General features: G+C 38.8%; 1 protein-coding gene across 1 annotated transcript in view; it reads right to left on the bottom strand.

Annotated features, from left to right (window-relative positions):
• Positions 1-23,615, bottom strand: part of PIR (pirin) — a 91,622-nt gene that overhangs the window by 29,522 nt on the left and 38,485 nt on the right. The window contains exon 6 of the mRNA XM_069463694.1: positions 1,973-2,057. Within this exon, the coding sequence (XP_069319795.1) occupies positions 1,973-2,057 (85 nt within the window). The remainder of the gene's footprint in view (positions 1-1,972; positions 2,058-23,615) is intronic.

Genomic DNA, 23,615 nt, shown 5'->3' with positions numbered 1-23,615 from the left:
ACAGAAATATGAAAAAATCATTAGAGACTATTATGAACAACTATATGCCAACAAATTGAAAAACCTAAAAGAAATGGATAAATTTCTGGACACATACAATCCACCAAGATTGAACCATGAAGAAACAGAAAACCTCAACAAACCAATAACAAGTGATGAGGTCAAAGCCATAATAAAAGGTCTCCCAGCAAAGAAAAGTCCAGGACCTGATGGATTCACTGCTGAATTCTGCTCAATATCTCTGATCATTAGGGAAATGCAAATCAAAACTACAATGAGATATCACCTAACTCCAGTGAGAATGGCCTCTATCAAAAAGTTCCAAAATAACAAATTCTGGCGTGGATGTGGAGAGATTGGAACTTACACTCTTACACTGCTGGTGGGACTGCAAATTAGTACAATCCCTGTGGAAAGTAATTTGGAGATACCTCAAAAAGCTAAAAATAGAAATACCATTTGATCCAGCAATCCCACTACCAGGCATCTATCCAAAGGAAAAAAAGACATTTTATAATAAAGACATCTGCACTGGAATATTTATAGCAGCACAATTCACAATTGCAAAGATGTGGAAACAACCCAAATGCCCATCAATACGTAAGTGGATTAATAAATAAAATGTGGTATATGTATACCATGCAGTTCTACTCAGCCACAAAAAACAATGGTAATCTAGCACCCCTTACATTATCCTGGATAGAGCTTGAGCCCATCCTCCGAAGTAAGGTATCACAAGAATGGAAAAACAAGCATCACATGTACTTGCCATCAAATTGGTATTCACTGATCAACACTAAGGTGCTCACATGGTAGTAATAGTCACTGGGTGCTGGTCAGGTGGTGGGGGTGCTGGGGGGGTAAATCCACAGCTAATGGAGACGGGGCACATTGTATGGGAGAAAGACACGCTTGTAGCCCTGGCTTGGGCAAGGCAAACTCATTTCATGTAACCAAAATATTTGTACCCCCATAATATCCTGAATTAAAAAAAATAAAGAACTAATACCAATTCTACTCAAATTGTTCAAAAACTTGAAATGAGGGAATACTTTCAAACTCATTCAATGAGGCTAACATTACCCTGATACCAAAACCAGACAAGGACACAACATAAAAAGAATACTATAGGCCAATATTACTGAGGAAAACAGACGCAAAAATCCTCAACAAAATACTAGCAAACTGAATTCAATAACACATTAAAAAAATCATTCACGCCACACTGATTTGATCTTTACAAATTATATGACTGCACTAAATTATCACATGTGCCCCGAAAATATGTACATCTTTTGTCAATAAAAAATAAAATTAATTAAAAAAATTTTAAATAAAATTATTTTAAGAAATAGCCAGAATGAAAAAACAAAGAACAAAATAATGGGCTCAAAGTTGATGCCTAATGACCTTGGGTATAGCCATTTTTTAAAATAAAATTGACCTTAAATACTTGGGAATTTTTCAATTATTTGTTAGGTTCAACCTAAAGTTAACACTTCCGTAACAATACCTATATCAAGCAAAACCTGTATCTCAATCAAGTATGCACTTGTTTTTGAGTAACACAGGTCTGAATTTGCCTCCAAGAATACTGTGAGTCAACAAGGGCTGGAAAGTCAGGAGACAGGTGTATTTTACTCGCCCTCTCTGGGCCAGTAAGTCTTTATGTGGCCTTAAGCAAGTGACTAATCTGTTGGGCCTTAGTGTCCACACTTGTAAATTGAGGGATGTGTCTCAGAGGGGCCGAACTTAACGTTCTATGAATTCCTCTTAGTTTTCTTAACTTGAACGGTCCCAGCAGTATTCATTAATTTAAACATAATTAAACATGAACAAAGTTCACAGAACTTTATGCTGAGTTTCAGAAACAAACACATTCTAGACAAAGCAGCTCCTTGTTTTGTTTTTTTTTGTTGTTGTTGTTGTTTGTTTTTCTGACATGATTACTAAACCCCAGAATCCATCATACCTTTAGGAATAGGCTGGGAATGTTTTGCTCCTGGGTCCAATTTGAAGTCCAAATATAAGGTTGGTGTGCGAGTGTAAACCTTGGACTGAAAAGAAAAAAAAAAGCCATCAGTGGTTTTCTAAGAATAGGTTCTTCTTTACTTGAGCTGGGCCCTTTGTAATAGGCCTGGGCCTGGAACCATTGTATTTACAACTCCTTCTAGAATGGTGTTGTTAAAGCCGGGGAGGGCTGCTTCAGCTCCTATTAAGGGTCATGGATGCCCTCCTAGCTTTGCAATATGATTGACAAGCTAATTTCAGGGTGACAACTGTATCCCTACAGGCATTTCTCAAATATGGTCTGATGTCAGCATTCTACTGGCCAATAGTCGCTCCAACTTTCTCACTTCCAGTCTTCCATTTGATATGGTAGGTCGTCTCACATCCAAATATGTATTTCTTCCCCAGGACTCAAGAAAGCCATTTCCATTTCGAAATTCAAAAAAGTGGCCTCTACATATTTTTATTTTTTCTTACTTGGCCCTCTGGCAAAAAAAGGTGGTCCACCACTGCTGACTTGAAAAAACCACAGCATCAAATATAAGAAAGGCAAACTTTTGCAGGATTTTCCATTGTAAACAGTGGCTTTGATTCCATCATAAGTTAAGCAGAGTTTGTAATTCAATATAATACCATCTTGAATCATTGGCATAGACTAGAATCCAAGGGATTAGCACTGTTGCTATAAACTTTATGATGTCTCATTGTTTATCACGAAGCCCCAGTGGTTCTATTCGACTTTTTTTAACTTAAAAATGCACACGAAAATGAAAAAGCACATAACACTAAGCTTGGTAAGGATGTGGAGTAACTGGAATTTTCATATGCTGCTGGTGGGACTATAACTTGCTACAACCACTTTGTAGAACTTTTTGGCAGTATGTAGTATGGATCTATACATGCATAACCTATGACCCAATCAATATTTCAACTCGTAGATGTATACCCAACAGAAATGTTCACCTAAAGGGATGTACAAGAATCTTAATCATGAGCTGTTGACAATAGCCCAAACTAGAAATAGCCCAAATATCTTTAACAATAGAATGGATAAATAAATTAAAATATACAGTGGAATACAGCAGTTGAATAAACCCAACTACATGCTACAACTTGGGTGAATCTCACAAGCCAAATACTGAGCAAATGAAGGCAGACACAGATCATACACCATTTAATTCCATTTCTATAAAGTTCAAACAAGGCCAAACTAAAAAAGTCAGAAAAACAGTTACTCTGGGAAGGTTAACAACTAGAAAAAGTTAATAAGAGTGCTTCTGGGAGCTGATAATGTTCTGTTTCTTGACCTGGCTGCTGGTTTCATCGGTGTGTTCACTTGGTGAAAATTCTCTGAGCTGTATACTTGATTTGTTTGCTTTTCTGTGCTTATGTTATATTTTAATAAAAAGCTTACATTCATTAACAACAAGCATTTGTAAGTAGACAAAAATTACGCCTTTATCAAGGATAGTAAATAATTCTGGGCTCTGGTGTAATTTTGCAGAGAATAATTATGTAAGTTCCATGAGGACATGAACTTTTCTGCCTTTTTCACCACTGAATTTCCAGGGCTAACCAACTGTGTCTGTCACACAGTAGACATTTAATAAATATTTTTCGAATGATGTTTCATAATATCCCATGTATAATAATACATTTATTGACAGTATACATATGGTGCTCATCAACATCCTTACCTACATGTAAGAGAGGTAATACCTCTCTTCAGGACAGGTGAATTTGGTATGGTCAAAGCGTATGTACATTAAATTTTGGAATAGAGAATTGTAAATAATGTTGACCATCAAAAGACTTTTGCCATTCCTGTGAATATCTGCTATTGAAGCTTTGGGGTTTAAAATGGTCTGGAAGATAGTTTTGCATGGCTGAGAAGGTCAAGCGGCATTAATATAGCTTCAAAGACTGGAAAAGCAAATTCCCCTGTGCATACATAAATGAAACCAGAAAGACCTGTGACATCAAGGGCAACCTGAGGCCAAAGATTCACAATCAATCTGAAGAACTTGAAACATGCATAAAAGAAAGGCAGCACACAAGGGACATAGGATCTGGTTGTCTAGGATCATTAGGTGTGTAAGGAACCATCTGGAAGGGGATTGGTTTTGTCTGATGAAGACTTCTAAAATTACCTCTGAAAAGATCAAGGGTGATATTTTGCTCTCAGACAAAGGATCCCTGTTTGGTTTAAGCATCTTTCTCAACCTCTGCCACAGTGGCAGATGCAGTATCCCTTCCTACAGTGAAGAGATTAATCATAAGATGTTCTTGGTTTAATTTTTATTAGTATTCTCCTAGACTCTGGTCCTAAAAATAATCTTTAACTGAAAACCAGGAGTCTTTGATGCTAGTATTGCTCTTCCCACTGACTAGTAAAGCACTTATCTTCTTCTGGGTTTGTTTTTTTGTTTTTTTTTTTTTTGAGACAGAGTCTCACTTTGTTGCCCAGGCTAGAGTGAGTGCCATGGCGTCAGCCTAACTCACAGCAACCTCAAACTCCTGGGCTCAAGGGATCCTCCTGTCTCAGCCTCCCGAGTAGTTGGGACTACAGGCATGCACCACCATGCCCGGCTAATTTTTTCTATACATATTTTTAGCTGTCCGTATAATTTCTTTCTATTTTTAGTAGAGATGGGGTCTCACTCTTGCTCAGGCTGGTCTCGAACTCCTGAGCTCAAACGATCCGCCCACCTCGGCCTCCCAGAGTGCTAGGATTACAGGCGTGAGCCACCGTGCCCAGCCTTCTTCTGGGTTTGGTTCACTCATCTCAAAACCGTGTAGGGGGACTGACTGATGTTTAAGTCTATTTCTAGTTCTGAAATTTTGAGTCAGGAGGCTAATGTTCTCCTCCACACTTTAATTTTTTAAATTTCTTTCTGATTTCTCAGACTAGAGCTGTAGGGAAGTGAGAATGTGGCTGAGGTGAGGGAGGGCAACTAGTTCTGTGGGGAGTTAGTTGGGGGCCTCTGGTTAACTCGCTCTCTTCTTGCCCTCAACCTCAGTCATAAATCTGCCCTCTTGCCTGGCCCTTTTTCTTCTTTCTTCCCTGCCTCTAGCTTCTCAACCTGATCCATACTGCCCCCCAAATAGTAATCTATCTCTCTAAGACTGCAGCTACACAGACACATGCATACACACACATGCATACACACACGCAAACACACAGAGTGTTCTATATTCATTTATCTATTCATTCAAAAAAAATTTAAACAGAAACAAATGAGAAACTTTATAAGCCACAAATATACCCTATTGTCTTATTGTGTAAAAAAGGCTAAGACAAAAATTGTAATTCATTTGGGAGGTGTTTTTCACAACATCTATAACCTAAAATAGAACTCCAATTCTAGCATTTTTTTTTTCATATTGACAATTGGATCATTGAGGGTTTCAATGTAATACTTCTTGAATAATCAACTACTGCAAATCCCCCCAAACGCAATGTATATTATTCTATTTTAATTAATATATAATGAGATAAAACTCCATTTGGAAGCTGTTCCCATGAGTGTGTATGTAGGTGTCTGTATGTAAACATATACACATAAATTTCTGAAAAGCAGGTAGATTTTGTTTTTTAATTTTGCTCTTTCATGGTAACTCTGTTGAAATAGCAAGTGTGAATTATGCTTATTTAACTCAAAGATGATAGTGCCAGCTTTGAATATACTTTGAGCAAACCTGGATTTAGTTTTTCTATTACACACACTGCTGATGTTCAACTGTAAAGAAATATCACCATTAGACACATTTTTCCTACGTTCTGTTTTGTTTATTTTTATATATAGTATTAAACTATTAATATAGCCTCAAAATGGAAAGAATATTTAATTAAATCATTCTTTTCTGGTTAAAACTTAGTTATCAATGTACCTATTTCCATAGGATTGAAATAAATTTGTCCATGACAAACTAAAAGAAAACATTCCTCTATAAATCTGTTTCACCATGGACAGGACTAATGCAATTTTTTTTCCTTTTCTCTGTTTTGGTTCTGATTAATAATGCCTGCAGGTACTAAAATCTCTTTGTCTTTCTTCTTTCTTCCCATTTCATAATTCTCTGTTGAAAGTATTTAGGAAACTTTCCTTAAAGGTTTTAGCCTCTATTTGAAAAGCCTAATGGCTTAAATTGTATGGTTCATATATCATACAGGGAAAGTTTCTAGAAGGTAAGTAATGTAACTCTCCATAAGAGGTTAAGGGTAAATTTTGGCTAACTTGCAATAACAGGGGTGCTACCAAATCCAGGAAAACCTTGTCTCTGTTTCTCTATAAATATGTCAGAACCAAACCCTTAATGAGTCTCACACACTACTCCAATAATGACCACAAAACAAAGACTTCCCACTTACCCTGGCTTTTGGTATGATACCCTTGTCAAGTTGGCTTCCTTCCTCTGCTTTTATTCATAAATGTGATCTTAATTAGGAGATGAAATTACTTCCACATGGAAGCCATGAGGCTTAAAAACATCTTCCCATGAAAAAGAATAGCGCGTGCTACGTTGCTATGTATGAGTGTGGCAAAGGAAATAATCTTGAATTTTGCCACTGCTCCTTTTGCCCATTGATTCCTGAGTGTTGCTGCTTTTACCACCATGCTGACCTTCCTTAAAAGCAAATGGCAGCAATTTTGTGTCATGTGTCAGAGCTGTAATAAATGCTTCTACATTGCTTTGGGGAACTATTTTAAAAATGCTTTATGATTTAGTGGTTTTTTTGGGAAATGCGCTCAAATTCTCGATCTTATTATACTATGATGCCTAAGCAAATTGCTCTAAATAACTGTACAAATGAGTGCCAATCCCCAATATCCCATAAGATTAAAAAAAACAGTGCTTCTACTTGTTCCTAGACACTCACCCTCATGTTGGACCACCCCACTATTGTTGGATATTTTGTTTTATGGGTTTTTTTTCTGCTTCATTGCTAACTTTTGACAAGTATCTTTGCACATAAATCTTTGACTACACTTCTAATCTTTTCTTTAACAGTGAAATTATAGGTCTAAAGGTCTAGACAATGTGGCCAAGAGCAAATTGGCCAACATAATCATCTGATTAAAAAGCAATTTTGCTGAAAATGTCTACTGTCAGTCATTGCTTTTTCTAGTCTTGGTAATTCGGTTACACCACAGGGCAGTTTTTGAATTCTTTATATGCTCTAAATATTGTTTTTTCCCATCTAATCCCCTATTCTTAGAAAGATAACATATCTCAACAAATCCCCTATTGTTGCACATTCAGATTTTTTCCTTGTCACAAATATAGAAGCAAAGGACTAACTGCTGAAAAGAAAAAAAAGTGAAAGTAAAAAAAAATTGAAAACCTCTGAATAGTGGACAAAAAGTAAGGAAAAAAGCTTAACCTGAAAGAAAAAGTTTAAAGGCATCACCTCCATAGTTCAAAAACCAATATCTCAACAACCAGTACCTAGTAGTACTTGTTTTTGAACAAATCATCCTGATCACTTGTTATACTAACTGACTTGCTTTCGTCCTAATTGTTTTTGGTCAAATCACTTAGTAACTACCTTTAAAAAGTATCCATCTTATCAAAATGTTGACCATCTTATTTTTTTTAATCTTAGTTAATTTAAAAAGCAGAAATTGATATCTTTTTACTCTTTAAACGTGACTATTAGTTTGGGTGATATTATTAATTTAACAAATAATATTAAATATTATTAATATAAGAATAACAATAATTAGCTATATTGAGGGACCAGGCACTATTCTAGGTGCTTCATATGTATTATTTAGGCCACTTATATTTTCCTTTTAGTAAACCATATGCTCACTAACCTATTTAACTTTTCATTCATTTATTAATTAATTTCCTCATTCAAAATATTGGTCAAGAACCTCTAATGTGCTAGTCATTGGATATATTTATTCATAAATAATGGATCTTCTTAGCCCTTGTGAAGTTTGCTTTCTAGTGAAGAAGATAATTTAACAAATTAAATATAAAATTACAACTCTTTGATTCTGTAAAATTAAATTGAAAAAAAATTATTTTCCATGTACCTAATAAATGTCACAAAATCATTGTTAAGAAAAAAAAATAAAAAAAAAATAAAATTACAAAATGTGGTATAAGCTATTTAAAAGAAATAAACAGGGTAGAGAGAGAGAAAATAAAACGGGGGTGGGTAATAGAAGGGCTCGAAGACTGCATTGAAGTAGAAACTTGAATGAGAAGAGGTGAAGGTAAGAGGTTTCTGGGCAGAGAAAGGAGCATAGCACGTGCAAAGGCCTTGAGGTAGTGAAGAGCTTGAAGTATAGGGAACTGAGAAGACAGCAATATGGCAGATACAAAGTGGCTGTTAGAGAGAATGACATGAGTTTAGAAATTCAGGAAAAATCCAATCAAGTGTAGACCATAGTAAGGCATTTGAGATTTCTTTAAAGTACAATGGGAACACATTGAAGAATAACCAGATTTAATTTTTATCTTAAAGTGATGTCTTGAGCTACTATGTGGAGAATGGGAGTACGAATAGAAGAGAGGAGACCTCTGAAGGCTGGCTGGAGGAGGCCAGCCGGGGATGGGAAAAAAGCAGGTAGATCTGAAATATATTTTGGAGATAGAAAGGTTTTACTGAAGGACTGGGTGAGGGGAACAATAAGGATGATCACCATGTTTCTACTTTGAGCATTGAGTGATGGTGCCATTCATTAAGATGGAGAAGACTGGAAGGGAAACAAGTTTTTAATTTGTTTGTTGTCAAGACAGATGGGGATGGGGGTAACAAGACTTCAACTTTTGCTGTTTTAAATTTGACATGCCTGGGTACCACGCAAATGGAGATGTCAAGTTGGCAGTTCAACACATGAATCTACATAGAACTCAGAGGGGAGGCTTGTATTGTGGATATAAATCTGGGAGTTGTCAGGCTATACATGGTATCTAAATCCATGGAATGGATAAGATCACCTAGGGAAATGGTCAATGAAAGACAAGAGGACTCAGGACTGAGATCCAGGGAACTCAGGTGTTTAGGGGTCTGGCCAAGAAAATGGTACTTATCCAAAAAAGGAAACTAAGAAGGAACAAAGAGCATCCAGAGACACAAAAATGTATTATCTCAGAGGCCAAAGAAAGGAGAGAGACTGTGGAGAAAGAGGAAGCACTCAAGTCATGGAGAGGAAGAGCTGACATGGAGAAGGGGCAAAAGGACCTCTGGTTTGGCTACATGGAAGTCAGTGGTGATTGGTTTCAATGGACCAATGGGGGCGGATGTCAGGGTGAGAGCATCAAGGAGGTAGAGAATTGGAGATAAAATGTGCAGACAAATCTATGAAGTATGACTCTGAGAGGGAGAAGAGAATTGAAGGGCATGGGGTCAATGGAGTTTGGTGCTTCTCATCAGTTTATGTAAGAGGTTTCTTAAAAAAATAAATTAAGGCTATTAGCCCTTAATAATACTTGTTAAAAAATCTCCCAGTTTGTTTCTGGCCTTTAATTTTATTTATGGGATTTCTAACATGGGTCAGATCTATTAATCTTTTTCTTCCAATGCTTTTAAACTTAAAAAGTCTTTCCCCATCCAACAGTCATATAATTGTTCACCTATATTTTTCTAGTCCAAAATTTTTAACATTAAATTCTTTAATCTATATGGAATTCACTTTACTACAAAGTGTGAGATCATGAGCTAAACTGGCTTCTTTTTAGTAAATGGTAAACCAGTTGTTCCAGTTGTCTTCTTTTTCCCAATTAATGATGATATTCCTTATCATTATTAAATTTGCACATATACATGGGTTATTTCAGGTAGATTCTCTTTCTACCAGATTCTCTTTCTACAAGGAAGAGCCTCAATGGGGCAAACCAGGTGTCTACTTCACTAACTAGCTCAGAAACCCCAACTAATGGAGGAAGATCTACTCCATAAGGAGCTCATGTCATAATCTAGTACATCTCCCATGGCTTCCCAATCTCCCCGTATTCCTTCCACCACCTTTCCACTCTCATGGCCTGTTGGGCTTTCTTCACTGGGGAGAAAAAATGCATCAGCACAGACCTAGTCTCTCCACCACCATGCACACTCAAGCTCACTGTCATCACCCCTGGGTGTGGAACCATATCTTCCCCTTTCTCCTGAAGACCTTAAGGCTTTGAGGAAATGAAAAATAGATTTACCATATTATTTAACACAAACTTCCAACTATCATTATTTAGAATAGGCTGATGCTCTTCAACGGAAAGGATTTGCCTTCTGTCCTCAATCCAAAGCACTCTGATTTCTGAATTCTTGATTATTTTAAACAATTATGATAAGGAGTGGGAGATATTAGTTTCCATACTCAGTGCCAAAGGTATCATGGGAAGGATTAAAACCCTGTAATCATATTTTGACATATACACGAAGTGCTACACAAAGAGAAGACAAGGAACTCTTAGGCAACATGCCAGTGACTCTGTGTAGGGTGGGAGTTAGAGAGGGCCAGAAAACATTTGTAACTTCTATCAACCAGGAAGGATTGTGGACAGTCTTGAGCATCAAGCTGCCCCGCTGACCATGAATTTTGGACATGGCCAAATTACCCTACAATCTAGTCTCTATACAATCCTTTTCCAAATAGCCCTTTGATCAATAGTTAACACTCTAGTATCTCTCCTTCTTGCCTTCTATTTATGGGACAAGTAGTGAGGAGAAAAGGGTTAAAGGGAAAAGGAATAAAGATGCTGACAGGACTCATGGTCCTGAAGTTTAACCAGAGACATTTTAGTTGTGAAACTGGACTTTGATTTCTTCACTCTTTGAGTCAGCATCCCTGCCCAAAGTTGGGTTACAGATGTTCTAATTTCTTGGAAAATTAAAACCAGGGAAAGAACAAATACCTATCTCTTGTATAAATAATCCATCCATAACCCTATAAATGGCAACAGTACAATAAAACCACAAATGGCCCCCAAATATGCTAACACGGAGCCTTCCTATCTTTTATCTCTAATCCACGGGTAATGTGTTCCAAGATTGAGTCAGCAAATCTATTAACTGATGCTAGAATATTTCTCACAGGGCTTTGTAATATTTTTAATCTCTTTTAGTTACATTTGGTATTTACTAAGATATTTTTAAGAGTTCTTGCAAGAAAGTGCATCGAGATGTAACATGGGAAACTATTTGGCAAAGATAAGATTTCCTAGAGCTCTGGGTACTGATACCTTCGTGTAGATATGACCCTTCAATTTTATGATTAAAATTAATTTAGGGGAAATTTATTATGGTCCAGAGCTTTTGCTATGTGATTGTTTGCATGACCTTCTGACACAGAGAGGCATGAGTGTCAGCTTACACAGACATGTGCCTAACAGTAGCCTTTTGGTGTAGAAAGAGAGATATTCATTTTGAAGCATCCTTCCATAAAAATGAGCTAAGGCATTTCCAAACTGGAGAGAGATACACCTAGCAAATATATGCCCAAGAACTGACTGGTGTGATACGGCAGGGGTCATGTTCAAATAAAATGGGTGAAATCCAGGAAACCTTAGTTTGGTTGTAGTCTCCCTCCACAATGAGCTGTGTGACCTTGGGAAAGACTTTTTGCCTAGTTGAGTTGCAGCTTTCTCATCTTCAAAGTGGTAGAGGTGGAGAGATGATCTCTTGGGTCTATTGTGGCCTGACATTCTCATTCACATGGAAGTACTAGAAGAAAATGGAAGAGTAGGTTGTGATTGGCTTTGAAAACCATCTCATGTTTTCAGGAATTCTAGACTCATGCTGCCCTAAGAACCACGTTCAGATCCTAATACCCCACTGAAGCAATGGAAGAGCTGAATGAATGGAAAGTTTCCTGTCCAACTATTATATAAATGGGCCAGAGATAGCCCCTGTATATTAAGTGAAAATGGCCCCCATGTTGTTCACATCTTCACAGCAGGCTAGGATCATTATCCCAAAGCCCACTGGTGCCAAATTCAAATTTTCATACATCAAATTGCTTTAAATATATTCCAAATAAACCTATTTTTAGCTATTTAGAGCCCACCTACTTCATATACGCCATGAAAGTATACCCAACCTGCACCCAACATGTGCTAGCCAGAAATAAGACAAACCCTGTAGCTATAAAAGACTCCAAAATGCTGTTCTTCAGAGCTCTCTGATCCAGAGAAACTCCACCTTGCTGCTGAGTGACATCACCTAGACACATAAGCCCCCTCTCTGATTTCCCCTACTCCCTCACAAGGTCTCTAGCCCTATTTCCCTTCTGGGTGGTGGCCTCATGCCACTGTCTCTGGAAAATCTCCAGCTGTTAGGGACTTTCCCTCTCATGTAATCCTGTCCAAGTACCACCCAAATAAAGTTTGTGTGTTAACTGCCTCTCCTAAACCTATCTCTTCCTTGATCAACCCCAAATCCCCAAACTTACCACATCAACCCAACTAAATAAAGTGTTCAAATAGGTTCCAAAAGTATCAAATATGGCCTCTTGCATATCCACAAACAAGAGGAGAGGAGGTTCCCTGCTATTCAGCAACAGCCCAGAGAAATTGAAGAGTTGATGGAATGGTCAGTATTTATCCCCAACTCAGGGCAGAGGATCATTCATGAATTCCTGAGCAAATAGAAAGGGGTCAGCTCCTAAGCAAAATGACAGATGGGCCAAGATTTTCCTCTGAACCCTTCAACACGCATCTCTCCTCTTAGAACTTCTCCATCTTTAAAGTTTCCAAGATAAAACCTGCTCTCAGCAGAAAATCTGATTTATATTGGGTTGTGCTGAACTGGAAAGGACCTGTGTGAGCTTGTGGTTAAGAGCACAAACTCTCAAGCCAGACCATCCAGTTAGAATCCCGGCGCTGTCATATACTAGATGTGTAAGCCTGGGCAAGTTGCTAATCTCATTATGTTTCAGTTCCCTAGCTCATTTGGGTGTTGTGAGAATTTAACTGGACACATTTTATGTGCCTCCTCAGAGTCTCTTGGCCTCATTAGCTTCTCAGCTCTTAGCCTCTCATGGAGACCCCTAGGTGCCAACACTGCTGCCGCTGTTGATGTCCACAGATGCCTTGGCCCCTCCTAGCTGGCTGCCAAATTCTGACAAGACCCCGATTGCTCCCAAAGCAGTGGGAGCTACAGCAGCTCCAGAGTCTGGGCTTGACCTGACTGACCTACTGAGGCTCTGCATCCTCCCTCCCCGCCAAGACTTGGATAAGATTGAAGCTATAGCATGTTGCATGAAGCCTCTTCAGCGGCTGCCTGAAGGGGCCAGGCGACACAAACCAGAAGGGCAGGGAATGAGCCCTCTATGGGGCAAATTTTGACCAAAAAGGGCTGGAAGATATGGGACAACAGAAAACTTCTTCATTCTTCTTGTTCCCTTAGTAAGTTCTGAGATACGGTTTGATCAAGCACCCTACATGGCCAAACATCTGTCTCACTTCTTTTTTCTCTCACTCTCACTGCCCCGGGGGTTGTGCAAAAGATTTGCCTTGGGCTCTGTTTTTCAGAGAACTCAGGTTAAATCAGGATCAAAAAAATGGATACATGTAAAGCACCCAGAACTTCACTGTCCGGTATGGTTGCCACTAGCCACATGGGGCGACTGAGCACATGAAATGTGACTAGTCTGCACTGAGATGTGCTATAAGTGTAAGACACACACTGGATTTCAATGACTTGCTACAAAAAGTGTAAAATATCTCATTATAATTTTACATTAATTACATGTTGAAATCATAATATATTGGATATACTGGATTAAATAAAATATGTTACTAAAATTAAGTTTACCTGGGTTTTTTACTTTTTTAATGTTTTTAGGAAATTTTAAGTTTCATGTTGCTTCCTTATATTTTTATTGGACAGCTCTGAGTTAGAACTTACCACGTCACAAGCCCCATAAAGGATGTTAGCCATTTTCATTTTCCTTTCCAAGAAGTTCTAGAGATTTGCTGTCAGTAAAGCCTAATGATAAAAGGGAATGTGGGAGCGGAAATGGAAATAGATAAGGGGAAAGGGAACAAATATTGATTATGTACCCTCTAAGACTATATATTATCATCCCTATTTGGCAGATGAGGAAATAAAAGCTCAAAATAATTTTCCCAAGACAACAGAAGTATTAAACAACAGAGCTGAGAGTTGAACCCAGGTCTGCTTGACTCCACAAGTCTATGCTCCGTTCAGTCTACCATGCTGTTGAAGGATTGACTGTAATGGTACAGTTTTGATAATGTAACAGTGAGATTTTCTGTCATGTGTTAGGGCTTCCTAGAATCCTTTAAATCACCTACACAGGAGGTTACCTACACCAACCAAGTTAAGAGCTGGTGCTGGACAAAAATTTCTCTCTCTCTCTCTCACCTCGGATACATGGAATTGAATTGGTCATACACCATAGTCCACGGCACAGGGTCATCAGACATTCATGAGAACCCCTCTTGTTTTGTATTATTTTCCCCCATCATCCCCAATCTCAAGCTCACTCCCCATTGGCTTTCAGTCGAGCATATGTAATAGACATCCTTCCACTCTATCCTCAGTGTATTTATTTAGATATATAGGTGTCCTTGAAAAATAAGCAGTGCTGTGTGGTAAATTGCTTTCTTGTTCTGATTTATTCCACATTGTTTCCTGAAAGCTAATAAGTAAATATAGTCCTTTGCTTCTGGAAGCTACGCTGTATTCTAACACATGTAACCACTATATTCTACTTACCCATTCCCTAAGTGGCGAACACCTATATCACTTGTGACTCCTTTCTTCACCCATGATGCTGGTATGACCACTGTAATGTGTCTGCTTGGTGAAATTTTGATGGCATAAATACCCAGGAGTGGAATTTCTAGGGCATACCCCATATGCAGTGTTAGCTTCATCCAGTAATGCCAGCTTGCTCTCCACAATGAATACAGTCACACCCACCTGCCAAGCATGAAGTTTCCATTTCTTCTCACCCTCACCAGCACTTCACAGCACTTGACTTTCTAATATTTGCCAGCCTGAAGGATGTCAAGTGGTAGCATAGTATTTGAATTTATATTTCTCTGCATATTGGTAAGAAGAACATTCCTTCATATTCTTATCAGTTTTCCATAGTTGGATGCAGGATTTTAAGACCTGGTGCCTGGAGCTGCCACCAACACAAGCATCTAACTTTTCAAGAAGGCAGGAATGTTTCCCCTCAGAAAGTGAAGACAGTATGGATAAAGTGGAGACAGTCCTGTTCTCCCAACTATGTTAATGCTTTGGGCTGACCAAGTACATCAGTTTTCTGCAGATATAACTGCTCTAGGGCTTGGAGATTTGCTTGTGCAATAAAATTTCATGGAATTAAGGTTGGTATTGTGATAAATGTGTCTTCTATTACCTTTTGGGACTATGTTTTAAAGTGAGACAAATGAGAATTGTGGCTGAATGAATTCAAGTTTGGCAGTCCTAACAGAGCCACATCCAGGCCAGGGGAGGCAACCCAGGCTATGATGCTTATAAGAAAAAGAAAATCCTTATTCTACCCAAGCAACACAGGATTACAATTTGGTCAAGATGCTTTGACACTTTATTTAGAATGTAATTCTTAATTCTAATTTCTTTTGATTGGATTTATAAGGGCAAAGGCTTTAGATCAGAACTTTACTTTCGTCTTAGAAATTTGAGGATGGGAGAGGTCCATGTTCCAATTTGGGATATTTTAATATTTAGATAATTTTTTATGCTGCTATTTAGGCTTCTCACACATTTCTCAACACGGTTGGGTATCATTTGACAGGGAAATAGAGTAGAACGTGAATGTGCAACCTAGAATACAGATGTGACCTGGTGTGAATTTAATGAAAACACTCTCTGTATTCATTTCAGATCCTTCTGGGGGTAAAACTGATCCCAGAGAACAGAAGTTAGGTGTTGTGGGGGGAGGTCCGCACTGATAAACTTCTCACCTCCTTCCCTGAGGGGTAAGTCATCACTACATGTCCAATCTAATATGTTAATAGGACAAAACACTGCGGGATGTTGGAAAGAGCCTCCAGACCACTCCCTAATGTTTCTATGAGGCAACACTAACCCATGGGGGTGGTGAGCCGGAAGGATGTGGGATTCAGTTGATGAGGGCAATTCAAGGAAGTGAGTACGCTCAGCTCAGGCCCTTCTGGGCTTTTCTCTTTCCCTTTCTTTCTCTCTCCTTCTGCCAAGAGGTGATAAGTCTGCCTCTGGAGAAGATGCCTGCGAATGTGCAGCTCTGCCTGGACATGAATAATGAAGTGGAGGAAGGGTTAGAAGCTCAGAAGATCTCAGATACAAGTCATATGCTCTTATCCAGATTTTACTGGTAAAAAGGATGACATTTGGATCCCTATCTGGCCAATACCTCAGTCTACCTCTCAATTCATTTGGAACTTGGGAGAGGAAGAAAAGAGTACAGGCATACCTTATTTTATTGTGCTTCTTTTATTGTGCTTCACAGATGTTGTGTGTTTTACAAATTGAAGGTTTGTGGCAACCCTGCATCAACTAAGTTTATTGGTGCAATTTTTCCAATAGCACGTGCTCACTTTGTGTTTCCATGTCACATTTTGGTAATTCTAAACATATTTCAAACTTTTTCATTATTATTATATCTGTTATTATGATCTGTGATCAGTGATCTTTGATGTTACTATTGTAATTGCTTTGGGGCACTATAAACTGTGCCCATATAAAATGACAGACTTAATTGATAAACATGTGTTCTGACTGCTCCACTGACCAGCCGTTACCCATCTCTCTCCCTCTCCTTGGGCCTCCTTATTCCCTGAGGCACAACAATATTGAAGTTAGGCCAATTTATAACCCTATAATGGCCTCTAGGTGTTCAAGTGAAAGAAAGAGTCACACATCACTCACTTTAAATCAAAAGCTAGAAATGATTAAGCTTAGTGAGGAAGGCATGTCAAAAGCTGAGACAGGTCAAGAGCTAAGCCTTTTGCGCCAAATAGCCACATTGTGAATGCAAAGGAAAAGTTCTTGAAGGAAATTAAAATTTCTACTCCAGTGGACATATGGATGATAACAAAGTGAAATAGCATTATTGCTGATATGGAGAAAGTTTGAGTGATCTAGGTAGAAGATCAAACCAGTCACAACATTCCCTTAAGCCAAAGCCTAATCCAGAGCAAGGCCTTAATTCTCTTCAATTCTGTGAAGGCTCAGAGAGGTGAGGAAGCTGTAGAAGAAAAGCTGGAAGGAAGCTAGCAGAGGTTGGTTTATGAGGTTTAATGAAAGAAGCCATCTCCATAACAGAAAAGTGCAAGGTGAAGCAGCAAGTGCTGATGTAGAAGTTGCAGCAAGTCATCCAGAAGATCCAGCTAAGATCATTGATGAAGGTGGCTACCCTAAACAGCAGATTTTCAATGTAGATGAAATAACCTTCTATTAAACAAAATGCCACGTAGGACTTTCATAGCTGGAGAGGAGAAGTCAATACCTGGCTTCAAAGCTTCAAAGGATAGGCTGACTTTCTTATTAGGGGCTCACGTAGCTGGTGACTTTAAGTTGAAGCCAATACTCATTTACCATTCTGAAAATCCTAGGGCCCTTAAGAATTATGCTAAATCAACTCTGCCTGTGCTCTAGACATAGAACAACAAAGCCTGGATGATAGCACGTCTGTTTACAGAATGGTTTACTGTTGAGACCTACTGCTCAGAAAAAAAGATTCCTTTGAAAATATTACTGCTCAGTAACAAGTCATCTGATCACCCAAGAGCTCTGTTGGAGATGTGTAAGGAGATTAATGTTGTTTTCATGCCTGTTAACACAACACCCATTCTGCGGCCCATGGATCAAGGAGTAATTTTGACTTTCAAGTCTCATTATTTATTCATTTCTGTAAGGCATTTCTCTGATGGATCTGAGCAAAGTAAATTGAAAATCTTCTGGAAAGGATTCAACATTCTAGGTGCCATTAAGAACATTTGTGATTCATAGGAGGAGATTAAAATATCAACATTAACAGGAGTTTGGAAGAAGTTGATTCCAACCCCCATGAATGACCTTCAGGGGTTCAAGACTTCAGTGGAGGAAGTAACTGCAGATGTGGTGGAAAGAGCAAGAGAACTAGAATTAGAAGTGGAGCCTGAGATGTGACTGAATTCCTGCAATCTCATAATCTCACAATCTCATAATCTCAAAAAATCTGAATGGATGAGGAGTTGCTTCTTATAGATGAGCAAAGAAAATGGTTTCTTTGTTTGTTTTTGCTTTTTTGGTCCCTCTCTGTTCTTGCTTTTTTTTTTTTCTATTTCAAAACATTAAGGGGGTACAGATGTTTTTTATAAATGGCTTGAGTCAGGGCTATAAATGTGCCCATCATGCAAATAGTGCTCATTGTACCCTTTAGGTGGGTTTTTGCCCTTCCCTTCCTCTCCCCTCCCCCCTGCTTGATTTCAAATGACTTTTACTTTCCTCTGTGTACTTGTGTGCCCATCAGTTCCTATTTATTGGATTATATGGGAAAGTGGTTTCTTGAGATGGAATCTACTCCTAGTGAAGTTTCTGTAAGCATTGTGGAAATGACAACAAAGGATTTAGAATATTATGTAAACTTAGTTGATAAAGCAGTGGCAGGCTTTGAAAGGATTGATTCTGATTTTGAAAGAAATTCTACTGTGGGTAAAATGCTATCAAACAGCATTACATGCTACAGAGAAATCTTTCGTGAAAGGAAGAGTTAATCAACGTGGCAAACTTCATTGTTATATTATGAAATTGCCACAGCCACCCCAGCTTTCAGCAACCACCACCCTGATCAGTCAGCAGTGATCAGCACTGAGGCAAGACTCTCCACCAGCAAACAGATTATGACTCTCTGGACATAATGCTATTGTACACTTAATAGACTATAGCAAAGTGTAAATATAACTTTTATATGCACTGGGAAACCAAAACATTTGTGTGGCTTGCTTTATTACAATGGTCACTTTATTACGGTGCTCTGGAACTAAACCCACAATACCCCCAATGTATGCTGGTGTTGTCTTTTTGTCTTCTCCTCAACCTCAACTCCCTACATTTCACTTCTACCAAATTCTAGGCCCTCATCTATGTACTGATTTGCCTTTGTCTGGCTGACAGACTCTGTCAATTAAAACCTATGAAAACATTTAATGACAATCACCAGATCTCTTGCTCAAAACTTCTTTTGGACTGATAAGTAACAGATGGCCTCAAATCAGTATCTGATGCTGGGAAAGTCCACCAGCCAAGTGTCGGTAGTTACTCAGAGACACTCAAAGTCTCCCAAGACAGATGAAAACTGACTCCTGACAAACAGCTGCCACAGCCAGGAGTGGAGGCTGCTGGAGAAAAGAATCTGGCCAGGAGGACTCCACTGGCAGAAACTCTAACTGAGGATGGGGGAGATCAGTCTATAAGAAAACTGGTTGAGACAGGGTGGAAAGGCACAGAAATCAATGTTAAAGGAACCAAGATAGAGAAGAAAAGGTCAGGTTATTTTTCTTTCTCCTTTTCACAGCCCAGCTCTCCCTCTCTCTTGAGGATGGATCACTTCTTTGTAATGAGAGAATAATGGAAGCGGGTGGGGGTGGGATGGGGAAGCCAGTATTGTTCTTAGACCCCAGACATTAGAGACAAACTAACCAGAGGCAGGTGTTTGAAGGTGGTGGGACAGAAGAGCCTTGTTCTGGACTTCAAACTGGCTTCCTTTATAAGGAAGCATTTAAATTTCTCCAATTGCTATTTAGTTGGTCCAGGAAAGAAAAATTATGGCCGTCAAGCTTCCTTCCATAATGTTAAAAATGATCATCTATATGAAAGCAAAGAGAGCAAAGGGGGCTTTAAGGTTTCATAAAACAGAGGTAAATTATAGTTGTTTTATTCCTCAATGAACCTGGACAAGCTGGACCTTAATCAAATCATGTTGCATTCCAAATGTAACAGCTGTATTCTCAACACGAAAGACTAACCGATGGCGACATGAGAGCATCGTATCTGTGGAATTATGTTTAGTTTTTTGGCTCAGAGAGGGAGGTAAAAGGCAGAGAATGCAGAAGAGCAGTTACCCCAGGTGAAACATCATTGGTATATTCAAGGTGTTTCTAAAGACAAAAGAGAATAAACTTGAAAAGTTTGAAAAACAAAACAAAGTTGGGGGGGGGGTGGAGGTGGCAGACAAATTACCAGACAAATTTCCCATGGGAAAGACAAAAACTATTCCAATTTTCACACTTAAAAAATTAAACATGCATTTTGAAGGCCTTCTTAAAGCATTGGTTTATGCCGCTGGACACTGTTTCACATCTCTGTGCAGAAACACCTTTACTCCTGCTGTCTCCTGCACTGTCTAGACTTTCCATCCTTCTTTGCCAGGTCGGTTCTCTGCTTTAGACTTCAGCCTGCTTTTCTTGGACCTCCAAACTGGGCTGAGCCTCTTATTCTGCCTTCCCATTAACCCTCCGTGCTTAATAGTCTGCTGACTCACCACAGTGCACTCATGTTATCAGTTAGTGCGTGCCCCCTCTGCTCTCTTTGCTTTCATATAGATGATCATTTTTAACATGGAAGGAAGTCATGATGGCCATAATTTTTCTTTCCTGGACCAACGAAATAGCAATTGGAGAAATTTACATGCTTCCTTATAAAGGAAGCCAGTTTGAAGTCCATGTGTCTGTCCTTTCCATTGCGCCCTCCCAGCTCCCTGACTTTTCCAACTTTTCCCTTCATACCTTCACAGGGTCTTGCACGCAGTACATGTCTGCTGATCTCATCCAAACTATAAGGTCATACCTTACTAGGATACCTTCCTGGGAAATCCTTCCAATTCCCCATGGCCATGTGGAAGTTCTTCCAGGAATGGCAGGTCTGCCAGTTTCCTCATCTCGTTTCACTAAGCCAAGGGAATACTAAACAGCCCCTGGATCTGCAATGGATGGTGAAAAGGATTCCCTGTGGTTTTACTACCACAACATGCTCCTCCTTTAGTAGAGCAGTTACTATCAATGATTTAGAGTCCATTTGACTTAAAAATTTGAAATGCTTGGCTATCTTGGAGTACCCACACCTGTCCACAGGAGTAGAATTCTTTTTGTAAAAACAGATTAATTGAGGCATAATTTTAAACTTCCAAAGTTTCAGGTAATCAGAATTATATCTGACACTGAATTTGCTCATCACATTTAGTATGAGTACGGTCAAATTACCCAAAAGCTATGCGATCCCAAGGATTTGTGCCTTTGTCAAAATAAAGGACAGTGTTTGCAGCATAGCTTTACATATGCCAATTCCAGTTTTTAAAATATTGACCTTCACCTCACTTATATCCACAAGATCTCAGCTTTTAATACAACATGCAAGTCTAAAGACAGCTCTTTGAAGCTGTCTTGTATTTTTTGCTGTCGTTACAAAAAAAATACGTAATGTGTTCCTGAGGAAAGACTTATTATGTCCTAAAAGTATAAGCAATGACAGCCATAGAAATAACTACAATGATATGGTAAAGTGTTCACTCATCTTTATTGAAGGTGACACCTTGGCTTTTTATAGCTTTCATTATGCTCTTGCTCTAAATTTCCCTGCTAATTTATAATCCTGATCCCTATGGCCAAGCATGTTTGAATGGCACAGGATGTAACTCTGTTTTAAAAGTGCACCTATCCATTCCTTATTTACTGGCAGAAGAGGGCTTGTCAATACAACTGGTATGTACTTCCTAGGTGATTGGGTCAGCAAGGACATCTTGAAAGAATAAGAACATCTGCCACCCTTTGTGCACACCAAGAATGGTATTTCAGGGGTGAGTGGGCTGCCCTGGGCAACAGCAACCTTTTGTACAGCTGATTTGAGCGGATCCTGACCGCTGTTTATCTGAACATTCCTAACTGCAAATGAAGTGCCAACTATGGCTGCCTACCACAGGACAAGTGCTTTGAAGATACTTCGTACATTTCTTTGGTGTCCTCCTATTTACTAAACAAGACTAAAAGACCTAATTGTGCCCATTCTCAACACTGCATCAGAGCCAAGTTTTACACTTGTCTGTGGAATGATGTTGATCATCTGCTCAGGCTACACAGCCTGTGTCAGGCTGGTCCCATAGAATGAATTGCTTCATGGAATTTGAGATGAGACAGGACAGCACACAGCATGATGGGGGCTTAGCCTCAAGCGCTGCTATCTAAATCCCTGGGAGAGAGGGGTGCAGGAATATACATATGGTGAATGTCAGCCTTAGGCACAATCCAAGAGTAGACAAACTTGGTCTTGGATTTGTTTTCATCCACCTATTTTGCATAATTTCCTTCCTTTTGACCTGGGGCAAATCCAGCAGTATCTGGCTGCCTACACAGCCCTCCATCTCGATCCCCAGGTGATCACTGTGCTCTTACTGTCCACACTTTTTGAATGAGCCATTACAAGACATGATCCTTATCCCTCTCTTTTCTTTCTTTCTCTCCCTCTCTCCATCCACACAAGCAGAATTGCTTCTTCCCCCTCTGGACTATCAAGGAATGTTCACACAGTGCTGTTTAGTCTTTCCTGTGCCACATTATATTTCTGATGTTTGCTGGTTTCTCTCCCCAGATAGGCTGTGAGCTTTTCTGAGGTCAGAAGTTGTTATCTTATTGACATTGTATCTCTAGGGCACTGCACAATGTGCATACAGCAGGTGCCTAATAGGAATCATGGAGGAATGGGACATGTAAAGTAAATGCTGTCAGTCTAAAAATCTCATGGGTTATGAAGATGGGATGGCTGCGTGGATCTGGGCAGAAGTCAAGATGCTTGTGAGCCAGGACAGCTGAGAAGGCTGCACTGGAGAGAGGGGACCTGGGTTGACCTTGGTTACTAGTAGCAAGGAGACAAAGATGGTGAAATCCTCATCTCTATTTTCCTATAATACTTTGCAATATGTCTGTTTTCCCCTTCACCCTGTGTCAAAAAGAGACCAGAAAGCTCTCTGTCTCATGCTATCTCCTTTCCTTTCTTTCCACACCTACCCCTTAAAACACACTTATTTAAGGTTCCAAAAGGTAAATTCAGACAGAATTCACTAGGGTGACTGTGAATTTCTTAGGTGGAACTTTTTAAAACATTTTTCATAGCATCTAAATAAACGTGAACCATAAAAGAAAAAATCAATGGAAATAATTAGTAGAGAATGGAATTATCACAAAGAAACATAAATTATATCATTAAAAATCTTGGATTCCTAAAATGATTGAATCATATTAGGTTTCTATTAATAGAAACTGCCTCAAAGAGATAATGGCCACCCATTTTTTAAAATGTCCATTTAATGTTGAATTTAACATTGAATATTACAGTATTTTCTTAGCTCTTTTATATTTATTTGTATCTATTTTTCTTACACTGAAAATCTTGATTCCTAAAAACATTAACAAATTGACTGATTTGTTTTACTTCATAATATACATAAAATTGTTATGAAATTATAATACCAACACTAACAACAAAACCACAGAGTAAAGTTTAAAATTTTTGTGTGGGTTTTTTTTTTTTTGTCTTTAGAATATATCCCACTAAAAATGTACAGAGAGCTATGTTTAAAAGCCCTTAAAATAAATGTTTTCTCTGTGTGGTTATGTTGCTGATATCTTTATACCAATTTTTGGTT

Source organism: Eulemur rufifrons, chromosome 30, assembly GCF_041146395.1.
Source record: "Eulemur rufifrons isolate Redbay chromosome 30, OSU_ERuf_1, whole genome shotgun sequence".
Lineage (NCBI taxonomy): Eukaryota > Metazoa > Chordata > Mammalia > Primates > Lemuridae > Eulemur > Eulemur rufifrons.
This window is presented reverse-complemented; position numbering and strand designations above follow the sequence as displayed.